The sequence below is a fragment of the Bombus vancouverensis genome, chromosome 5 (assembly GCF_051014615.1).
Source record: "Bombus vancouverensis nearcticus chromosome 5, iyBomVanc1_principal, whole genome shotgun sequence".
In the NCBI taxonomy this organism is placed as follows: Eukaryota; Metazoa; Arthropoda; class Insecta; order Hymenoptera; family Apidae; genus Bombus; species Bombus vancouverensis.
The window spans coordinates 2,979,339-3,000,624 of record NC_134915.1 but is presented as its reverse complement, the minus strand read 5'-3'; the positions used below and the strand labels follow the sequence as shown (position 1 = coordinate 3,000,624).

At 34.3% G+C, this 21,286-nt stretch overlaps 1 protein-coding gene and 1 long non-coding RNA gene across 3 annotated transcripts; one reads left to right on the top strand and one right to left on the bottom strand.

The window, feature by feature from the left end:
* The first annotated feature begins 136 nt into the window (after window positions 1–136).
* Window positions 137–1,122, top strand: LOC143302688 (uncharacterized). The gene is made up of 2 exons (XR_013058403.1): window positions 137–447; window positions 746–1,122. It is a non-coding gene; the product is annotated as an uncharacterized LOC143302688 (long non-coding RNA).
* On the bottom strand, window positions 906–20,308 carry LOC117164208 (aminopeptidase N). Of its 2 annotated transcripts, XM_076618632.1 has the most exons (16): window positions 20,081–20,308; window positions 19,741–19,997; window positions 19,320–19,392; window positions 18,027–18,283; window positions 11,961–12,167; window positions 11,733–11,888; window positions 9,312–9,641; window positions 7,739–7,889; window positions 7,541–7,667; window positions 6,669–6,759; window positions 5,970–6,153; window positions 4,294–4,495; window positions 3,558–3,835; window positions 2,694–2,893; window positions 2,161–2,337; window positions 906–1,856 (listed from the first exon to the last, which is right to left on the bottom strand). In XM_076618632.1, the coding sequence occupies exons 2-16, from the start codon at window positions 19,773–19,775 to the stop codon at window positions 1,424–1,426; spliced, it is 2,901 nt and encodes a 966-aa protein (XP_076474747.1). In that variant the 5' UTR covers window positions 19,776–19,997; window positions 20,081–20,308; the 3' UTR covers window positions 906–1,423. The 2 variants fall into 2 exon arrangements, with proteins under 2 accessions (XP_076474747.1, XP_033203010.2); XM_033347119.2 differs by having other exon boundaries at window positions 19,741–20,308.
* Window positions 20,309–21,286: the final 978 nt, after the last annotated feature.

Sequence of the window (21,286 nt, the reverse complement as noted above, 5' to 3'; positions counted from 1 at the left end):
TGAACAAACTTGATATGCTGCCATCTTACAGCTTTAGATACTTATTGTTTTATAAAAAATGTGAGTTGCAAAACCCATGTTATGAAATATGAATTATTAATAATTTCATCAATTTAAAGTATTCATTAATGACAATATTCATAAATATTTAGTATTTTCAACAAATATAATTTCTATATTTAACGTAAAAGAAAAGCAGAGGCTGAGTTTGTTCCACGTCGGTATTTCAGAACATGAGACATGAAATTCCATATGAAGTCAGATCTGTCCTGTATTTGTACTTAATCAATGTTATAAAATATTATAGTAGGTTTGAATCTTTATATTACGGATGAGTGTAACGTAAAGACCTCTTGTGTTCTCACTTAAAATAATGCATGCACATTCGGTAGAAGACGCTTCTATGCAGCGTTCTTTCTATACTGTCATATCGCATCCATTTACATGGTAACATATGACTCGCTTACTCTATCTTTACATTTCTATGTATGTAGCAAGTAACCATTTAACAAATATTATTTTATTTCATTTTTAAATTAATTATGCTATTACTTTGTTTCAAACATGAACACAGAATTATATTTATCCAAGAATCTTATAATGGTAAAATTATCTTTAATTTATATGAATACAAAATTAACTGAAAATTTCTTTAATATTGAATGTAATATGTATAATTTCATTATGTAAATCTTTCAAACCAAAAGCAAATAATTGATTAACTATACTTTTCATTTTATATCAGATCATTATGTGAATGTGGGATTTTTTAAGAAGCAACTTACTTTCATAAGTTTATTTATCGTAAGTAATATGACATTAATTTTATAAGCAGGATAGAAGTAGAATATAAACAGGAATTTTGATATTTTTGTCACTAAAAATTAAAATTAAAATGCTAATCATTTTGTTGTTAAAGTTTTATTTAATTAAGCAATAATCAAGGTGATGCAAATGATGTTATTCTTTCAGACAAAAATTATTTATAAAATTTATCAAGCTTCAATTGTTCACAATTTATGTAATTGCACTATTTACTCAAACTTAAATACATATGTAGTAGCAATTATACATTAATAAAAGCTTTGTACCTATAATAAATAAAGAAAATATAAATTACAATGATACATTATTAAATCCAAATTATTAACAATCATTAACAAATCATTAAATCCGATTATTTTAACAATTTTACATTATAGTTATAATTATTAGAATAATTTTTAATCTTATTGCTAGCAGCCATCCTGTTAGAAGGCATGTTATTGCTGAAGTCAACAAGTTATTTATATTTTTAAACCAAGCAGTGTGTTACTGGTTCATGATATAGCTTGTAAATACTCCAGAAATTAAAATACTTTTTTACGTTTCTAAATTGTTAATACTTTTGTTCAATTTCCAATTACGAGTTTACTTTTTCTAATTATTCCATGGTAGGAGCCATAGTAGTGGTAATCGGATAAGCTTTAATGGCTTCCAATTCTTCTCTTGGCAAATTTTCCATAAGCCAAGTATCAATTACTGGAAGATTCTTTTTGCTCCATTCTCTTATTTCCATCTTGTAAGGTTTTTGGTTTATAAGATCTGGTAAGAATTCTTCTGAATGGCTTTCATACAATTTACGAACTATATCCAAACCCTTTTGATTGCTAAATGAGGAAGTTGCAGATTCTACTATGCGGTACAAAAGATGTTTTTTATCTTCAAATCTCTGTTTCACCGTATCCCAGTTTTCAGTTAAAAAGTTGAAGAGAGTTGTGTAACCAGCTGCTCCACCACTTAATGTGACAAAAATTAGTTGGATGTCTGAGTCAGTAAAATTTCCATTCTGATCAAGAAATGTTACATTTAATAATCTGCAACATAAATGAAAATATAAGGCATGATGCTGTTATTGAATTTTCACTAGAAACAAGAAATTATATTAATTATATTAATGTATAGTTACATATAGTTATGTTACTATAGTTACAATACAATTTTGTTTTCAATACAGATCAATCTGGATTCATTTAAAAACAATTAATAGCATTTATAAAAAGCCTAAAACAAATATTGAATTTTACATTCTAATGAAGATTATATAATAATTTCTTTTTAAACTGAAAGCTATTTAATTCTCATTCTGATAAATTAATTGAATAAAATTATGGATGATACCTTTCAATTTTATATGTATCTTTTGGACAACCAGCTAAGGATTTCAAAAGATATGTACGTTCATTTTGTTTTCTTTCTGGACTATTCTGAGGGAAATTTATAACACGTTGAAGTCCAAATTCCCATTCTTCTTCAGAACCCCACTTAAATACTGGGCAAATAAATTCATTGGCAACTCTAAAGTAAGAAACAGTAACAATAATTAATACAATTTAATCTCTACAAAATGTAATATAACCAGTTAACAAAATTGTAAGTACTAAATGATATGTAAGAGAGAATAACATTTATATACTGTAATTGATGTAATATTAGTATTAGTATTATTTTATATATTGAAATTTTGATTCTCACACATGCATTAAATTTCCTCATTAAATTAAAATTTTTATGTAAGTAACTTGCAGAGATTTATAAGGTTTTGCTTTGATGTTATTAGTAACAATACATTTCCACGTGTATTACTGTATAATTATAATGAAAATAATTATAAGTTTTATAAATATAAAGGTAAGGGTGGCAAAGTTACGGACGGATTTCCTTTATCCGGTTCTTTATCAGTCAGCCACTTTTTGTACTGATCCCTTGCTTCATTAACGCATGGTTCGTATCCAGCACGACAAAGGAAATTTTTTGCCATTCCTCGCATATGAGTTTTCCAAGATGGTTCATTTGGTTCTACAGTTCTACTGAGTTCTTCATATAGAGGCTTTAACAAGGTACGTATGTATGCCTGAAATAATAATAATTTTACTAGCTCATAAGCTTTATGAATATTTTATGTTTAAATTTTTTTTTGTGTAGGAAACATAAAGATGCAATAAGGAAGAAAAAATTTTAACAAATAATATTTGCGCATTCTTTGATCAAAAAGTAAAAAATAAAGTAATATTGGAGATTAAATTTCGACTGCAAACTTATGATTTCTGAGAAATAAATACATTTATAAAATTGTAAATTTATAAAATCAAATTTATAAAGTCTTTTGAATTGTAAATTCAATTTTACATGATATGTGATTATAATAGAAGTCATTATGAAAATAAGTATCTGTATATAATATATAATCGTGTTCTTATTTCAATATACGTCAGTATTAATTTTCCAGAGGTACTCCTGTATATTTTAGTAATGGTAAAACCAAAATTTTGAAACCAATCATTTTAGTATACTGGGTATAGTAGTTGTGCCTTAGTAGCTGGAACGTTATGTAGAATAAATTAATGAATATTTTTCATTTTTCACTTTTAACAAATTATATAAAATTAATATAGAAATATATGCAATTAAATATACTTAAAAGGACACACAAACAAATTATTTATATTTCAGTTAAATAACAAAAGCACCTCTGAAATATATATTTCAAAGAATGAACGTAAACGAAAAATATTTACCTCGAATTTGGAGTGTACATGAGATCCCTCGATGCGTCTACCAACGTGATCGATCATCATAAAAACTGGTTCCCATACGACGTGACTCCTTTCTTCTTTTAAAAAGAGAGTCATATTTAAAGCAATTTTGAAGCATAGTTCTCCAGAATATGCTAAATTCCAAGAATCGTGAAGGAGTTTTGCTCTGGTTAAAACAGGAATCTTTTCTCGGTCTGGACTTTGCAAATACTGTGATAACATTTTCCAGTTACACGAGTCATAGTTTACCGGAAACATACCTATAATCAACCACACTATTTAATATTATATACTATAGAATTGTAAATCAATTGCTGAGAAAGCTAAGTAACTTCATTCCGTTTTGTTTTTTAACAAGAAAGCTTTAAAAATAAAGGTTCTGTACATATTTCCCTTTTACTGGCTTTTCACCTTTAGCTACAGTTAATCTTAATTATAAAAATTAACTATCACTCATTCTTGAAAGCAAATCTGAATTTTTATTTCATTTAATTTATATACAATTGTAGAAAAAAGCTTGGGAAATTTACATTAATTACATTAAACAAAAAAGAGATACAAAATTAATTTTTATAATATAGTGATTTAATAAAATACCAAGAAATCTGTGAAACTACATGTTTGTAGATAATGAGAAGAATATGGACATCTTGAGTTAAAGATTAAGCAATTTTGTGAGCATTATGTTTTGTTTTGGCTTGTGTTATTATTCTCATACCTATTTCCTCTGGATTGACAATGATAAATTGATTTTCATTAGCAATATCTGTCACATTCTTCATTTTATTTCCTTTCGTCAGCCATAGGAGACAAGACTCTTGAATATTTAATTTTTCTTGGGAAATCATCACTACTGGTATATCCCATTCATAAGAAACTTTAGGAGTGGAGGCTCGTGGAGCTTCCCTGAGGTAGACTTTCTATAAACATAGTAACACAAACATTAATTATGTATATTTAATAACTTTAATGTATTATATTGTTCCATTTTCTTTCTGAACCTCTACAAAGCTAAGGAATAGCAATTATAAGAAAAAATTTATATATTGAACAATATTAGCACTAATAATTATTACAATTATACATTATTAAAAGTTAGTTTTCTCTTAAGAATGTAATTGTATCTAAAGAAATAAGAAAAGTAATAGGAATAAATTTAAAAAATTAGATTTAATATCTTAATTTATGGTATTGTGTTATATTTATTAACAAGTATAAGATTACTAGTAAAGTATGAAATAATGTTCATATACATATTGTATTTATTATAGGGAAAATATGGAAAGTGAGTAGTTTAGTTTTGGCATTATTCTCATATTATGATTATTACGCCAAGTATGCTATATGTACATATATACATAGACTGCAATTATTCGCTTTGCTGTTTCTTTAGCGATAATTGAACGATGTAACCTCAGGGACTAAGTATGTAGATGTATACTAACGTAATCAACAACGACCTACAAAAGTATATAAATGCACTTCAAAGGAAAGGTCATCAGCTCTAAAGTTTTTATTTCAATTATATCATACATCACTGAGATCGTTTAGATAGTTTCTCTAAAGACAGGGCAATATTTTTTCCGTCTTCAAGGCCAAAGTTTCGTCATTGTATTACTACGTTTATACTATAAATTGCACATCCGTCCGACTTAGATTATATCCACATTTATATGACAAGAATTGATTGTAATTTTAATAAATAAATAAATAAAAAAAAACATTTATACGAGAAATAATTTTTTTAATAAAAAAAGAATTTGAGTGAAGAAACTATGATTTCAAAATATAAATATTTCATACAAATTTAAAACCAGATTACTGTATTATATAATAAATATTTTTCATCAAATTTTGAAATACTAATAGTGCCAATATTTTCATCTAACATAAATAGAAAAACTATATTAAATACGTATATTTATATATTAAATTTTTTGTACAATATTAATTTACATTTATGTAATATAAATAGGTTAAAAGCTATAACAGATTAAATTTTGGCAAAGATGAAAACTAATATCGACTGTTCGTGATAACTCCTATTATTTTCTAGAAGCTAAGTAAAATCGATATAGGATGAAAAAGTTTCTTTTGTGCTCAACTTGGTCCTCAGTTTCTTTTTCTTTGTTAATATTTACATTTTGACATTATATTTGCAATAATCATCATGTATACATTCAGTCTCTCGTTTCGATCAACCTTTTCATAGATTGTCGCTACTTATGCAAGAAGAGAATCGACTTTACTCAAAATGCTCACAAATAAAATCCGCGTTTCTTCTTCATTGATGCTTTATCCGTGCGAAAATCATGTCATCGTTACGTTTTCCGCGTCCCTGAGGTGAACAGCGTTTTTGTTGGATAAGATTAAGAACGTAACGTGCATACATACTTGGCTAAGTGTAATTGTTTGAGTTTCATAATTGCGAATGACAGTGACCAATGGTACTCTATCTCGATTGGTCCACGGCCCCGCGATTGAGTTGACTGTCAAGCCTTTTGGCAAAATCTCCGTTTCAGCCGCGACATCGTTTAATCGGCTGTAAATGTCATCTGCAAAGAAGGTCCGTAAATTCCTGAAAAAATGATATTTAACAGTTGAGCAAAATTGAACAAAGGATGAAGTTGAGAAGAATAGCCGGGAAGCAAAGTTTCTGAAAACGATTCATACTTTCATAAAATGTTTTCTTTAAATGTTCAGAATATCTAATACAAAATTTACGAGAAAACTCTATTTGGAAATAAAAAAAAGAATAAAATAGAAATTTTATGATTTACGTGTTTCCTCTCTCTCATTGTTCGGAATTTTAGTTGGCCGTTCGTTTATGGCACGGACAGGCCCATTTCCCTCATTAGGAAACTCTGAATTATCGGTCCTCCCAGGGCAGTAAACGTAATGACTCGAGGCCAGGAAAAACCCAGATAAGAACCGACCGGAGGAGCACGAGAGAGTTGAGTTTTAATCATCGGACAGTACACACAGGACGGCAGAGTCCGTTATTCCAATATAATAATGTAAATTAGTAAAATCCAGTTATAAAATTTGCATTTAAGAATTGCTTCCCGGCTAATTGATAAAAACAATTACTACTCTTCCGAATTTTGTTGTATAAAATTTCTAACGCCTTTCTGGAATAGATCTTTGCCGAGAGTGTAATTGAACATCCGGAATACCAGCTCCACTAGAAGAAGAAAAAAATGACATAATTAGTCTTATGTAATTAGAAGGAACTCGCTGAGTTAATTACAAGATAATTTGCTTTCAATACCGTATAAAATTAGTGGACGTTTCAAACTGTTTGATAAATGTTACACACTTAATATTTCTTATAGTTACGTTGATATCAATATTAAAAATCAAAATTTATTAAGTCATTTAAATTTTTCCTACTCTATTGATATATTATTATCCTACATTTTTTTGTATGTATAATTTACCAGAAATGGTATAATTAATCAACACAATACATGAATATCGATCGTTTTTTAACCTGTAAGTATAATTTCTTCTGTATTTATGATCATATGCTTTGTAAGAATTATATTTACAAAGATTTAGTTGTGCAAGGTGTCCTAAGTTTTAGTAGACAAACTTTGATATCCTACAGAAGGAAGTTTTCAGAAATTCATTTAAGAAAGTTCTACAGTAAAAAGAATACACGTAAATATGTAGTTATTATGTTCTTATTTACGGGAAATAGTAGTGTCACAAATTAACTAACTCTAGAGCGTATTAGGAGAATGTATTTGAAAAGATTAAGTAATTTATCCGGATGGTATTGGAAAATATTTTCGACTAATAGAAATTGATATAATTATCAGAGAAGCTATTATGACAAAAATTACCATAACTTCTGTTATATTAACATCGAGCATGAAGTACAATTACATTATACTTAATAATTATTATGTAGCGCTGTTTGTATAACTCCAAGAGGACAAGATAATTTAGTTAAAACATACTTTTCGATGATGTAGCTTCGTTTCTGATACCACCGACCCTTCCGAAAGGTTCAATCTTTGCAAATTCATAATAAAGGGAATATAGCATAGTCAGTGGCCATTTCCCTTCCATTTCGTCCGGATTCAGCTGCAACAAACACATTACATTTTGAACTAGTTTTGTGCTTAATCTTCGTGTGCACGCAATATGATACGTACGTTCACCGTCGTCATTGAAGCTAGGAATGAATTAAGTGCTTTGTTAACAGGTGCATCACTCCAACGGAATGGTGTGATATATTGACCGATCCATTGATAAATTAATTCATAAGCTGTGTCCCAAATGGACGGGCTACTCAGTTCACTTTCCCTGTAATCAAAGTTAAGCTATTAATATCATATCGAGATTTGTTATTTCTATCGTTCGCATGACAATGTTTGGTGTTAAATCGCAAGATGCAAAGTAGACAAATTTGTTATATCTAGTTTCGTACATCTTTTTTTCATAATAACATTGTATACATAATTACTGGGATTCGTTTATTTAATTAAAGACTAGCCGGCTCCTATTTAAGTGCACAAGGTATTGATATTTTATATCACGAATCGAACGTAGATAATTTTGCATATCACAGCTTCAATTGCTGGTTCGTGTAAGCAGGTGTTGGTAATTAATCTAGGATACAGTTATCGATACATGTTATATTAAGAGCAAATTATGAATAAAACTGACAAACGAACAAAAAGAGTCTCAAGTTTTACAGATAATTTTTGACATGTTATTCTGCGAGTCTAATTCTTATCAAAATTCACATCTTATCTAAGTTTTAGACGGTCCATGCTGCATCCTACGATTCGGTAGTCGGTGATATCAAGTTCTGCGAATTGGAACCGCGCGAGCAATCTACCTTTCCATATAACGTTTATTGATTATTGTTTTATAGACTTCTGTAATAATTTCCCAAAAAACTTTTCGTGAAATTTTCTTTCACACTTTCTTTTTTATACTGTGTACACGATATTTTCTTCATTAATATTCTGCAAAATATGTATACCAATAATGTAGTAAACATACCATTAATATTATGTTGTGTTATGTATGAGAAATGTTATGTTATGTTTCGTGGGCATCGTAGCGAGAGGTTTAAAGAAAGTATAATGAAAAATCGCTTTGAAACATGTACACAAGCCTACCGACATATTCAAGGTCAGCCACGTGTTTTTAAAAAAGCATGTATAGACAGTGTGGGTAGAGGATACTTACAAAGTGCCGGAAAAATGAAAGCTGGCTATCTATGTAAATCCAAGTAAAGATAACGATTCACGAGTCGATAATACATATTTCTATCTTACTATTTATATACGATAAAAAGGTTTATAACTTATGATAGTATTTTGGTAAAGAATACAAATTCCTCACTTACTGTCACAAATACTATGTCAAATACTATACTATACAAATACTATGTTCGTGACACTTTGCCTTGTTACATTTTGTAACACTCTGGCCAATCACTGCTTCGTGTACATGTTCTTAAACCAATATGCAAGATATGCAAAACAAATGGACGTGATTAACATTTTCTAGTCATGAAAGTACTATCCAAATCTTTATCCACTTGCATAAACATTCACAATCTAATGATTAAGTAGTAATGAGATAGTAATTTAATTAGTAATGAAATAGTAATTTATCAAATAGTAATTTTGATTCTTTTTGAATAGTAATTTTTCCCTTGTTATTGGTATAAAATCTTGCATGCTTAACAAAAGTATAGTAAATAATATATACTTGAAGAACATCAAGCCCCAACTGTCAGATGCTTTGGTAGCACCGTACGAGGGAACGGCTACCAAGTCGAGTTTTGGTAAAACAATCGAGCTGTTGAAGTAATCCTGTAAATAGTTCATGATCCAGACAACCTTGTTAGGTATACTTTTTAGGGAGTCCAAGTATTCTTTTCGACCCCACACTTTAATCTCGAGCTTTCTCCCATCCATTTCATTGATTTCCTGAGTAGGCGAGATGCTCTCGAAGTCCGATATTATCAAAGCTAATTGGTACGTTGACATTTGCGGTGTCTTGGTGAAATGATCCCAGACCAAATCCGGCTCATCGGTTCTAGGCAAAGAGAATATTTTTTAGTAATAGAATTACGCTTTTGCATACTTATGGTGTATAGATAAGAATACTTAGACTGTAAGAAATAATCAAATAACCGGTTAACCTCTTGTCCTACCTGTTAATTTCGGATTGCTCGGATCACAAGAAGCAAGAAGGTCGGTCACGCGTCGAGCCATTTAGCTGTTTAGCCGTGTGTTCGAACTCGCGCAAGATGTATGCGTCTTATGACATGTATATTTCGGCGCAACGAAAGGAATTGTGAAATAATAAACACCTTTGGGCACAACTAATATTTTTTTAAGATGTCTGGCAAGTAATTATGATCGACTTATCAGTGAAGAAAAATGATTTATTATTTCAAAGTGGATAATGTATCAGTAATAATTTGTAAATTAATACTTAGTTTAAATTAATAATGTTTTGAGATAACTCGTAGAAAATTAGTAATTTTCAACTGCGTGATATTTTTCGAAACAATGAAACACAATAGAAAACACAATATTGCTACCATCACTATCGTTATCAGAAAGATCAAAGTCAAATCACTATCCGTAATAATAACACACTTCTCACTATTGTCATCAATATTAGATTTTTTTTACTGATATAATAGGTATAAGGGTTGTTTAATTCTTTTAGGAAATTATAACCTAAACGTGTGAACGTAACGAAGAATTACATGTAACTAAAGTAAGAAAATATGGACAATAACTGAACCACGAGTCTGACTAGTGTTGTTTACGTTTATCCCGAATGAAGTAGCACGAGCCAGGCTTGTATTGTTTACGTTTGGACCGAATGAAGTAACACGAGTCAGGCTCGCGTTTATTATTTTTGTCGCAACTATTTTACCACGAGTCTCAGTCGTTTTTGTAGAACAAGGGGTTAATCGTGCTGTGATTCAATATATTTTATTAATATCGTGTCAATAAAAATTCTGAATGTATTTTTAATGTCAAAATATCTAACAAAATTCTTGCTATTTGTAATACGACAAATATATTTCGCTCTATATGTATGGTTTTATTTTAGATAATCCGAGTTGTGCATTCTTCGAATTATTTCGAGTAACGAATATTTTATCTGTGAATAATTATTTGTTACCCATAACGAATTACTTCCTATATTTATTTGAGCAATGATTGCAGAATTAACACGAATAAAGGTTTGTTCCCACTTAATTTTGTACGAGTATATACAGATACCGGTAAGGTTCATACTATTAATTTAACAAATAAATAATTTACTAAGCAACGATAAACTTTCTAAGCCAGTATTTTATCCAAGAAAAAGTTAGCTATAAAAGACAATGTTACAGCAAATGGACAATGTAGCTTGAAAAGATATCTCACGTTCGGTACCATGTCCATCCTCCATGTAACACATAAATATTTACAAAAAATATATAATTTTATCCAAATAAGTTTTATCCAAATTCGATTAAATCTTTATCCAGTTATATTCTCACACGAATAATTTCTCCCTCGAATAATTTCTTATTTAAATAAATAATTGTTCCATTTTTTATTCATTTATGGCGAATAAAATTTTATTCTTTATTTTTATTCGTTATCTGTTGTTGGAATAAAATGTTACCATAATTAAGAGAATGCATTTTAACAGATGCGATTAGACAGTAGGTATCTATGGAATGAATATAATTAAAAGGTGGAACTTAGGAAAAAATATTAGAGAAAATACACCAGATATTTTGCATATTTTCGCCTATTATTCGCATTCTGTGCGTTTTTGAATCTTAAAATTTCCCACAGAAGCATAAAAATTCGCAGTCTATGTATTTCTGCTTGGTGCTGATAACGACATAATTTAAAAAGTGTAAAATTTGCATTTATCGAATGCAAGGTCTACATTACATTTCTATTTTTATCACGTAAAGCGCATATTTTATCAGTTTTGCGTCACAGGGCTATTATATTATAGTAAGGCCTTTATTTTGACTTTTCCAAAAATTTCAATTTTAAGAGGTCTCTCCCTTAAAACTTACATACTTGAAATCGTGCCACTGTCAACGCCAAGCAGCGACATGGCACACGCAAATAAAATCAACGAATATCTCATACTACTTACGTTTCTATGCTACTTTCCAGGGGAGTGTTTGAACGAGCAGTCATGTTCTTCGGACGCTGAACGCTGAGTTTGAAGGTCGCTTTGTAAGGAGGTTCATCCATACAAGGAAAGACAGTTTGCGCGTTGTCCAATCTGAAGTTGGTAGCCAGGAAGGGACTAGAGAAAAAGACAGACAGTAAATTCTTTTTCTTTAATCTTACGTCTATCGCGTTGTAATTATATAATTACTGTTTTTGTCCATTGGCGTCGGTATATTCGTGTTTGAAGAAACCGCTGGTATCGTTGGTGGTGATATTTCCAGTGAAGGTGAGATCCACTTCGCAGCTGGTGCCTTTCTTTAGCATTTGTTCCAGGTGAATCGCGTAGCTAGATGGCCACGAAGAACGACGACTGACTCTCGCAACATTTACAGCCATCATAGGCAGGCCTTTTTCCCTTTAATTTTTTAATAATCAGATATTAGTCTTAAGGAGGAATTTCAATTGATCAAATTGCTTTTAGAGAGCAACAAGATACAAGAGGGTCAACAAATTTTCATTCAATTATGTACAAGTTTATTTAATTGTGTGCAAATATTTCCTATATATACATATATACATGTATTTTCTCCCAATATGTAATTAGTAATTAAATTTAGTAATTAGTAATATTTGTGAGGATATTTCATTAATATCCAGATTTCAATATAGAATGGAACCTTGATTATCAGAACAAAAGAGGAATTATTAGTAATCTCGGGTTTACTAGGGAAGATTAACAAGGGTTTATTATGGGAACATCGATGGAAAAAGAGGGATGCCTTGTTACGAGGAAGATTAGGAAACGAGAATAGAGAGAAACTAGAAAAGTCGATACACCGTTGTTAAGAAGTTTTTATTCCTTTGTTACGTGTTAACATCTACAAAATAGTTCAAAATAAATGATCTGCGTATGGAAAATAGGATTATTCGATTATCCGAATTAAGCACGCTATTCGGATGGTAATCGAATTTCTACTGTATTTTTATATGTCGGACATGAAGGGACTTCGGGCCCTTCTTTTGGAATTTTTGGAAGATCCCCAATACTTTGGTCTAAACTATTTATTATAGCTGTACTTAAATAATAGAACTTAGAAGTAGTTGTTGCGATACGATCTGTTTATGTTTGCCCGAGATTTGTGATAGTGGGCTTGGGTTCGAGGTGACACAACTGGTCGCCGAACGTAGCCACGGTCACGGGATGAACGTTTTTATCTAACAGAAGAAGTACTAATATTGAGGGACACACGTTGTGCTAACAAACAAGCCCCGGGCAGGAGCAATGTCGGCTCTAGGCGGGTCTGTCTAGTAACGGTGCCTGGAATTTTGTTGATAACCCCGGTCAATATGCAACTGACAAATGTGATCGTATCAGTCTCTTATTCTTGTGATCACCTTGGAGAGTTTACACACATCGTTTGGTCAGTGAGTCAGAACGATACCGAGGGTCACAGCTAACGTCATTTTGTGTTTCAAAATATATTCTATTGAACAAAGAGTTTTCCCCTTTGACCGCGGATTCGTTATTGAACCTAAGAACATTGTCTTTAACATCTACAGTGTCTAATCATCACGGTTAATTGTCAAACTCTGTAAAATCAACATTTGTACATGTCGGAGAAGGAGTCAGGAACAGGGTTGTGGGCGTTTGACGGACCTCCCTTGGAGTTGGCCATCGTTGTGTGATAACGAAGATACGGCCTGATGCTACGGGTATGAACACCACTGATTCGACAATCAACAGCGGTGGTTGGGCACTTGTGATGTTAGCGACGTTGGTCTTAGGTTCGATGACGAATCCACGGTCAACGGGATGAAAGATATACTTGCTCTGACTCAAACTCACTGATCGTCAGGCGCTGCTCCCTTCGTCGGTGGGATCTCAAGAAAGAATGAATTTTCGTTCCAATGATGCCACAGAGGAAAACTATGATGGGGTGTGTCTGAGGACACGAGATCATCGGATTCGTCGGGTATAGCCCTCGTTCCGAAAGTAAGGGAAATTGACGTCGCTGTCAATTAGTCAGTTTGGGACAAAGACTGTCTGTCCGTTTGGAAAAACTTAATTGCCGGAAAAACTCAGGTTTTATAGCGGGTCCTCGGGCTAACTGGACTTGTGCTGTGTACGTGCCTCAACATCAGGTATTCGTTGTCCTCAGGAACCGTTGCAATGTTTTACTGTCGAGTACCTCTATTGGTATTTCTTTTAATGAGGATCATCCTATAACTCCACACCTTTGTTAGGCGAAGCGCCCGTCCCGTTGACCGCGGCTACGTTCGGCGACTGATGGTCGCCTCGAGTCCAGGTATATCATCACAAATCGCAAACAAGTACAATTGGGCAGGATGACGGCAAATTGTTTAATTACGACTGTAAACTTTAATTACGATTTTACGGATTTTCCCGAAGTTCCGGAGGGACGGCTCCGGTGTCCTTTCATCTCCGACATACATATAATCGTAAATATAATCTCCATTGAACAACAACGATAGCTTGTCCTAATGAAGATACGTTACACGCTCCTGAGTCTAACGACAACCCGACATATATATTAGGTATATTTTCATTTTCTGTTGCGTCGCGTGAAATGGAATCTCAGTAGCTTGTAGGAACCTTTAATCCTGCAAGTATTTTCGGTTTATAGTTGGTACTTAAAACAGTCCTTAAGTCTATTGCACGTTCTTATAAATTACGGAGAAAGCAGGTGGATACCTAACGGAAAAGGTGAATATTTGTCTCACGGAAAAGCCGGCTTTTCCCATGAACAAGGTCACTCCCGAGCCACGTCGGTAGGAGGCTTCCTCCTCCAATCTTCATTTATTAACATTGGCTGTAATCAATGCGCATCGCGGATCGTTACCCTCACTGTTCTAACGAAAAGTGTGAACAACGAATCCACGTCCTTAGTTCAAAAGATACACCCACTCCGAGCTTTCCTCCGTAATCACATAAGGACGAGCTTCACTTGTTCTCGGTACCCCGCTGGGGGTAGCCACCCACATGTTATATTAGTATATCGCTATAATATTTTACCAAATGTCCTACTGGACAAATTGTAAAATTTAAGTAAATAAATAATAAAAAAAAAAAAACTTGTTCTCATCACGACAGAGCAGTCACTTCTCCCTCTCCTACGATTCGTGGCGTCGATTAGTCAAATCATAATGGGAATTTACGACTCCCGTTGGCGCGCTTCTTCGAGATCGCGTCTCCCCGCGAACGTCCGGAAGTTCATTTCCATTTCATTTTATTTCACATTATAGTTATTTATAACTATCTATATACATTATATGTACATAATATATATATATATGTCGGAGATGAAAGGAAAGCCGAAGCCTTTCCTTGGAAATTTTGGGAACATCCTCTAGTACCTTAGCCTAGATTTTATTATAGTTGTAATTGCTTAAGATTTGTAATAAGCGAGATTGGGTTCGAGGTGACAATCGGTCGCTGAACGTAGCCACGGTCACGGGATGGATGTTTTATCTAACGGAGGTCTGGAGCGGTTGTATGTGTTTTCCGAGAAATGTGGTTGTGGCGGCATGCGGCCTCGAGAGCGGGCCTAGCCACGTGTGATGTTGCCTCGGAGGTGCCGATGCAATGGGACATACATTGTATTAGTAATCAAAACTCCAGGCAGAAACTGCCTAGCAACGGCGTTTGGAACTTTCTCGATGCTTCCAACGAGTGTGCCTAGCAACGGCGTTTGGAACCTTCTCGATGCTTCCAAACGGGTATAGAAAACAAAATGCAATCGTACAGGGAGAAAAATCTCCACGAGGCTGGCATTCTTGCGATTGCCTTGGAGAGTGATACATCGAGCATTTTCGACGATCGCATTTGCGTCTAAGTTAGTTTCGCTTAGTAAGGAGTTATCCCGGTGATCGTGGATTCGTTTGGCGGTCAACATTAACGAGGTTGACACTGATATAATCGGTAACGATAAAGATCGATTAATCTCTATTCTCGAAAAATTTAAAGAATCATTCATTACGGGTTTCCCGCGTACTCGCGTCAGTACGGGCCAGTTGGAAATACGGCTAATTGATCCCAACGTCACCGTGCAGAGAAGCTCTTACAGGCTTAGCGAGGAAGAGCGAAGAATAGTACGCGAGAGAATAGACGAATTAATTAAAGCACAAATTGTAAAACCTAGTAATTCGCCGTTCGCGAGCCCTATGATACTCGTGAAGAAGAAGGACGGCTCAGACAGATTGTGTGTAGACTTTCGAGCGCTGAATAAAAATACGGTCGCGGATCGGTATCCCTTACCCCTTATTGCTGACCAAATCGCGAGATTGCAGAGTGCGAGATACTTCATTAGCCTGGACATGGCTAGCGGATTTCACCAGATTCCCATTCATCCTAACTCGACGGAATATACTGCGTTCGTTACCCCCGACGGTCAATACGAATACGTGACGATGCCGTTTGGATTAAAAAATGCACCAGCCGTTTTCCAGAGAGCCATTTTCAAGGCCTTAGGCGACCTCGCTTATTCGTATGTCGTTGTTTATTTGGACGACGTTCTAATAATCGCCGACTCAATAGATCAAGCTCTAGAAAGGTTGCACACTGTACTAAACACTCTCGTAAACGCCGGATTTTCTTTCAATTTCGCTAAATGTTCTTTTCTGAAGACGTCGGTACTTTATTTGGCATATGTAATTCGTAACGGAGAAGTTCGTCCAAACCCGGGAAAAATACAAGCTTTGAATTCTTTACCTGCACCGTCGACCGTCACACAGCTTAGGCAGTTTATAGGTTTGGCCTCTTACTTCCGAAAATTTATTCCTAAATTTTCGCAAGTGATGAAACCCTTGTACGCATTCACTTCTAGTAACAAGCACATAACTTGGACGGACAGGCACGAAAAGATAAGACAACAGATAATTTCCGTTCTGACCGACGCGCCGGTGTTAATGATATTTGATCCCAATCGTCCCATAGAGCTACATACCGACGCTAGTTCGGAGGGGTATGGAGCTATTTTAATGCATAAAGTCGAAAAGGAAAACAGAGTCATCGAATATTATAGTAAAAGGACCAGCCCCGCGGAATCTAGGTATCATTCGTACGAACTGGAGACACTAGCAGTGGTAAGCGCCGTCAAGCATTTCCGACACTACTTACATGGACGGAAATTCTTAGTAGTTACCGACTGTAATCCTTTGAAAGCCTCCAGCAGCAAGGTAGACTTAAACGACCGGGTTTATAGGTGGTGGGCTTATTTGCAAACATTCGATTTTGACATCATGTATCGAGAGGGTAAACGAATGGCCCACGTAGATTTCTTTTCGCGAAACCCCGTAGACTTGAATCGCCGTATGATAGACAAGCAACGGCGTTTGGAACCTTCTCGATGCTTCCAAACGGGTATAGAAAAAAAAATGCAATCGTACAGGGAGAAAAATCTCCACGAGGCTGGCATTCTTGCGATTGCCTTGAAGAGTGATACATCGAGCATTTTCGACGATCGCATTTGCGTCTAAGTTAGTTTCGCTTAGTAAGGAGTTATCCCGGTGACCGTGGATTCGTTTGAACTCAAACATTGCTAATAGTACTATTTAATTTAATTATTCGTAGATCGTATTATTCATTAGGCTTAGTGTTTGTTAGACTTATTATTAGTTGTACTTATTATTTGTTAAGCTTAGTGATAGACCTGTATATACGTGTAAATAAAATCTCGGCTTTGTGAAACGATGACTAGTCCACATGAAGAGTCGTCGCGCGCCCAAAATTCGAATCGTGATCCGACATATATATATTACTCATTTCCAGAAATTTCATTTTCTTTCAAATTTCATTTATATAATTTCATATTACGTATATTTCCTGCAAGTAATATCCTATTATATGTATAGTTGTTGATATGAGGCTAAAAGTTGGTTCACATAAATGGTATGTATCTTTAACTCATACGTATAGCAGAACTCGTAACATGATAGTAATATGGTATACCCATTTTTCTCCTTTCCCTAGAAAGTCCCAGGAACAGCGAAAAGAAAATAAAGAAGAAAGGGAGTGATTTCAACGAACTTTGTATGAAATATACTACATAATTTAAAACGTAATGGATCTTATTGTAGAGTTTTGTATTCTTCCCACGGAGAGTTAGGGATTGACAGTCTTGGGATCAGGTAGAAAATTTAGCTCCTTAAGTTTAGCTCTTCCAGCCAGAAGAATTTTTCAACGAAATAGAGTCCATTTTTAAATAACGTCATTTACGATTATAGCGAAGAGTATGATGCGATTTTATTCGCTTACCTTTCTTCCAACGATGCCTCCGTGATCCTAACATCGTATTTCGTGATTGCAAGATGTGGATGAGCATTTAAAACAATTATGTCACTGGTATCCATCCAAGTGACATTGATCTTAACTCGACCTTTGAATTTGTCATTCCCGATAAAAGGTTTAAGTTCCAGGTGATAGCTGGTCGGCACTACTTCTGTTGGTAATCTGCGTTGGCTTACTTTGGGCACGTAAACGTCGTTCAGGTCTATACTTCGTTTGATCTCCAACTGTAAATGATTTTCAAGCGTAATATTTACTGTGGTATTTTTACTGCCTGAAATACATTATGAAAAATATATATCTTCATCTTTATACCGTCCGGAACAGAAGGGAGGTATCACAATTTGACATGTGCATTTTTGTTTTGTTTATCGTAACAGTTGATCTTTGAGATAAAGAACGACGCTGAAGATAGACGACAGTAATATTATTTTTTAAAGGCATTCTCATTTTATATCCTATCTATCGTTTCTTTTTAAATTTTCATTAGCTGCTACTTCCTTCTGCATAGATAACAACTATCTTCTGTATTGAAGTTAACTTGGCTTACTAAATCTTTTGTATCTTTACATATTACAATCATTATTGGTTATGATGATTGATATATGATTTACAATCATTTGTATCTTTACAATATCTGATATTTGTGTCTATTAAAAATACGGTATAAGGCATTGCATATTACGTTTAAATACCTTGAGAAATTTCTTACATATTTAAAATATTTCTGAAATATAGAACATTCTACATAAAACAATTGTTTCATAGAACTTGCGAATATTGTAAATTCAATGCATGTGTTTTAGTCTCATCTAGTTTTTTTATTAATATTATTATCCTCTTGATAAAAGTCGAATTTACGAATCTTTGGGAATATTTCATTTTGATAACAATCGTCAGAAGCTCATATAACGCGCTAAGAAAATATTAGTAAATAATTTGAGACATTTGAAGACATTATCTGTAAATATCTCAACTGGCTCGCAATTACTCGTAGAAATTGACGTGTTTCACTCCGAAACGTCTATTGGAGAAACACGGAAAGCAACTGCAGCTTTAAAACAAAGCCAACCAACACAAGCGTGTACTCGTTAATTATTCACTTATTTTTAACTCTTCGGCTTATTAAAAAGCGAAACTATCTCACCGAAACGCTTTACGATATTTAAAACCGTTTTTCATACGTGCGTATATAAAGTCATCTAGAAGAATCGTACTAACATATTTTATAAGGATAAAATAAAATAAGAAGCGATTGCTTACGTGTGCTTCGATATCTGGAAGAACGAAGATCAGGAAATATCCGGCGATGGCTGCTATGAACCTCATGGTTCTCCTGCGGAGTAAGTCGAAACTGATTATTCGGCCGAATATCAGGACGTAACTGAATAAAACTGCTAGTTCACATAAAAATTATTCAACGAAATATTAACCGTTCCAACAATACGACTATACTATCGTTTGATCGTTAATTACGTGCAACTACGAATGTTAAAAACGCCGGAGAGAAATTTTGTTTCAGAGTCTAAGATCTTTCCAAAGACGATTCGCTCCACTGTGTTATCTTTTCATGTTTGGTAGCACGGGATTCGCCGAGACACTTGTATCGATCGTCAACGTATAATCAAACTACACAGTATTATCTTGAGCGGTTTGCGATCACCGGTGCTCCACAGCGACTTACTTCGCGATCCTTATCCAACACGTCCGTACTTGCATGCTGTAGGCGACGATCTAACCGATGTAATTCGTGTATTTCGAAGTGTCGTCGCTTACGACCACTTCAATAGCTTCGATCGAAGCTATCGTCGTCGCTTGACCTTGATACCGGCAGCCAATATTCGTATTGAAATGCGAAAGTACCGCGTGCCAACGCAGTCGTTCGCCAACTGCCCTCCAGCTTTCTGCTCTTTCCGACTGTACCAGCTTCTGTCGGATCGCCTGAAAGAAACGAAGAAAAGCGTACAAAAAGAAAAGAAAAAGAAAAAATGTTAAACGCGAGCAGAGAAAACGTGAACGACCACGTGATAGGGGTACGCCGCGGCGGATTGGTGTCCGAAGCACGGATTCAAAGCGCTTAGATCCACTTAGCCGCGTAATCGGTGATCGTCCATTATCCAATTCCATCGAACAGACGTCACAAAAGGGCCTAATCGCGGCGGTACCCGTCGGTGACGGATGGGATGCACAGCGTCAATGGCCAATCCCGAAAGCATCAATGGAAATTGAGATGCCACGAAGCTGCTCTGTGAATCTCTGCGAATGTCCTGCCGCTGATTCTGCAACCAGAAACCATTGTGTATTCGTTTAATGCATGAAAAGCCGGCAGCCAATTTAGGTCTCGGCTTGGCGTTCGTTTCCGATTTGGTGTCAATTGGGATTGATAGCAGGTTTTGTGTATGTTTTCTTCGCGCGTTTATAGGCCAGCTAAGGCCACTCGTGCCACTTGTCGACGTGTTTCCTTTAACTTTCAAGCTGCCTCGGAGGAGGCACTTGCCAGAGAGACCTCGGCGTCCGCCTCTTTTCATTCGGCACATCCCATGATCTGGAACAAGATCTTCATTAGTATTGCGATCCACTTTAACTAGCTGGCGTACACATTGTGCAAATGTTGCTCGTGTTTGTGGTATGCGACGTCACAGATAAATTATATCGATAATATGGTAGGTATTTACCATTTTGCAAAGTATTCCTAATTCTTACGATTGTGAGATAAAATGCTTCTGTTAGAAAAATATTCGATTCTCCTTTAAACAGCATGGATCTGAATTTCAAAGGTGACGGGATTGTTTTATGAAGTAACTTATTAGCGTTATTATTATTAGTCCTTTGATAAAAGACAGAGAAAATATATTAAACGAGATTGGAGAAGGACTAATAGAATCGAAAACGATGATGAAGAGTTGGGCAATATAAGACGGGGAGGAACGACAATAAGGAAGCGTGGCAAAGAGGCAACAGCCCAAAAGTTGCCATAATTTTATAGACAGAATATATAATGGAGTGCAATATAATAGAGTGGATAAGAGGGGAGGTGGACGTATAAAAGAAAAGAAAAAGACAAAGAAAAAAGTTTAGATAGATATAAGGGAGGAGGCAATAAGGTGATAACGCCATAAGATTGATAGAATGTAAAAAGCGGGTAAATAAAATAGGTAAAAGATAATAACACAAATTAAGAAATAATAATAATATTAATCCTTTGATATTTCCATTTTACCTTTTTGTTG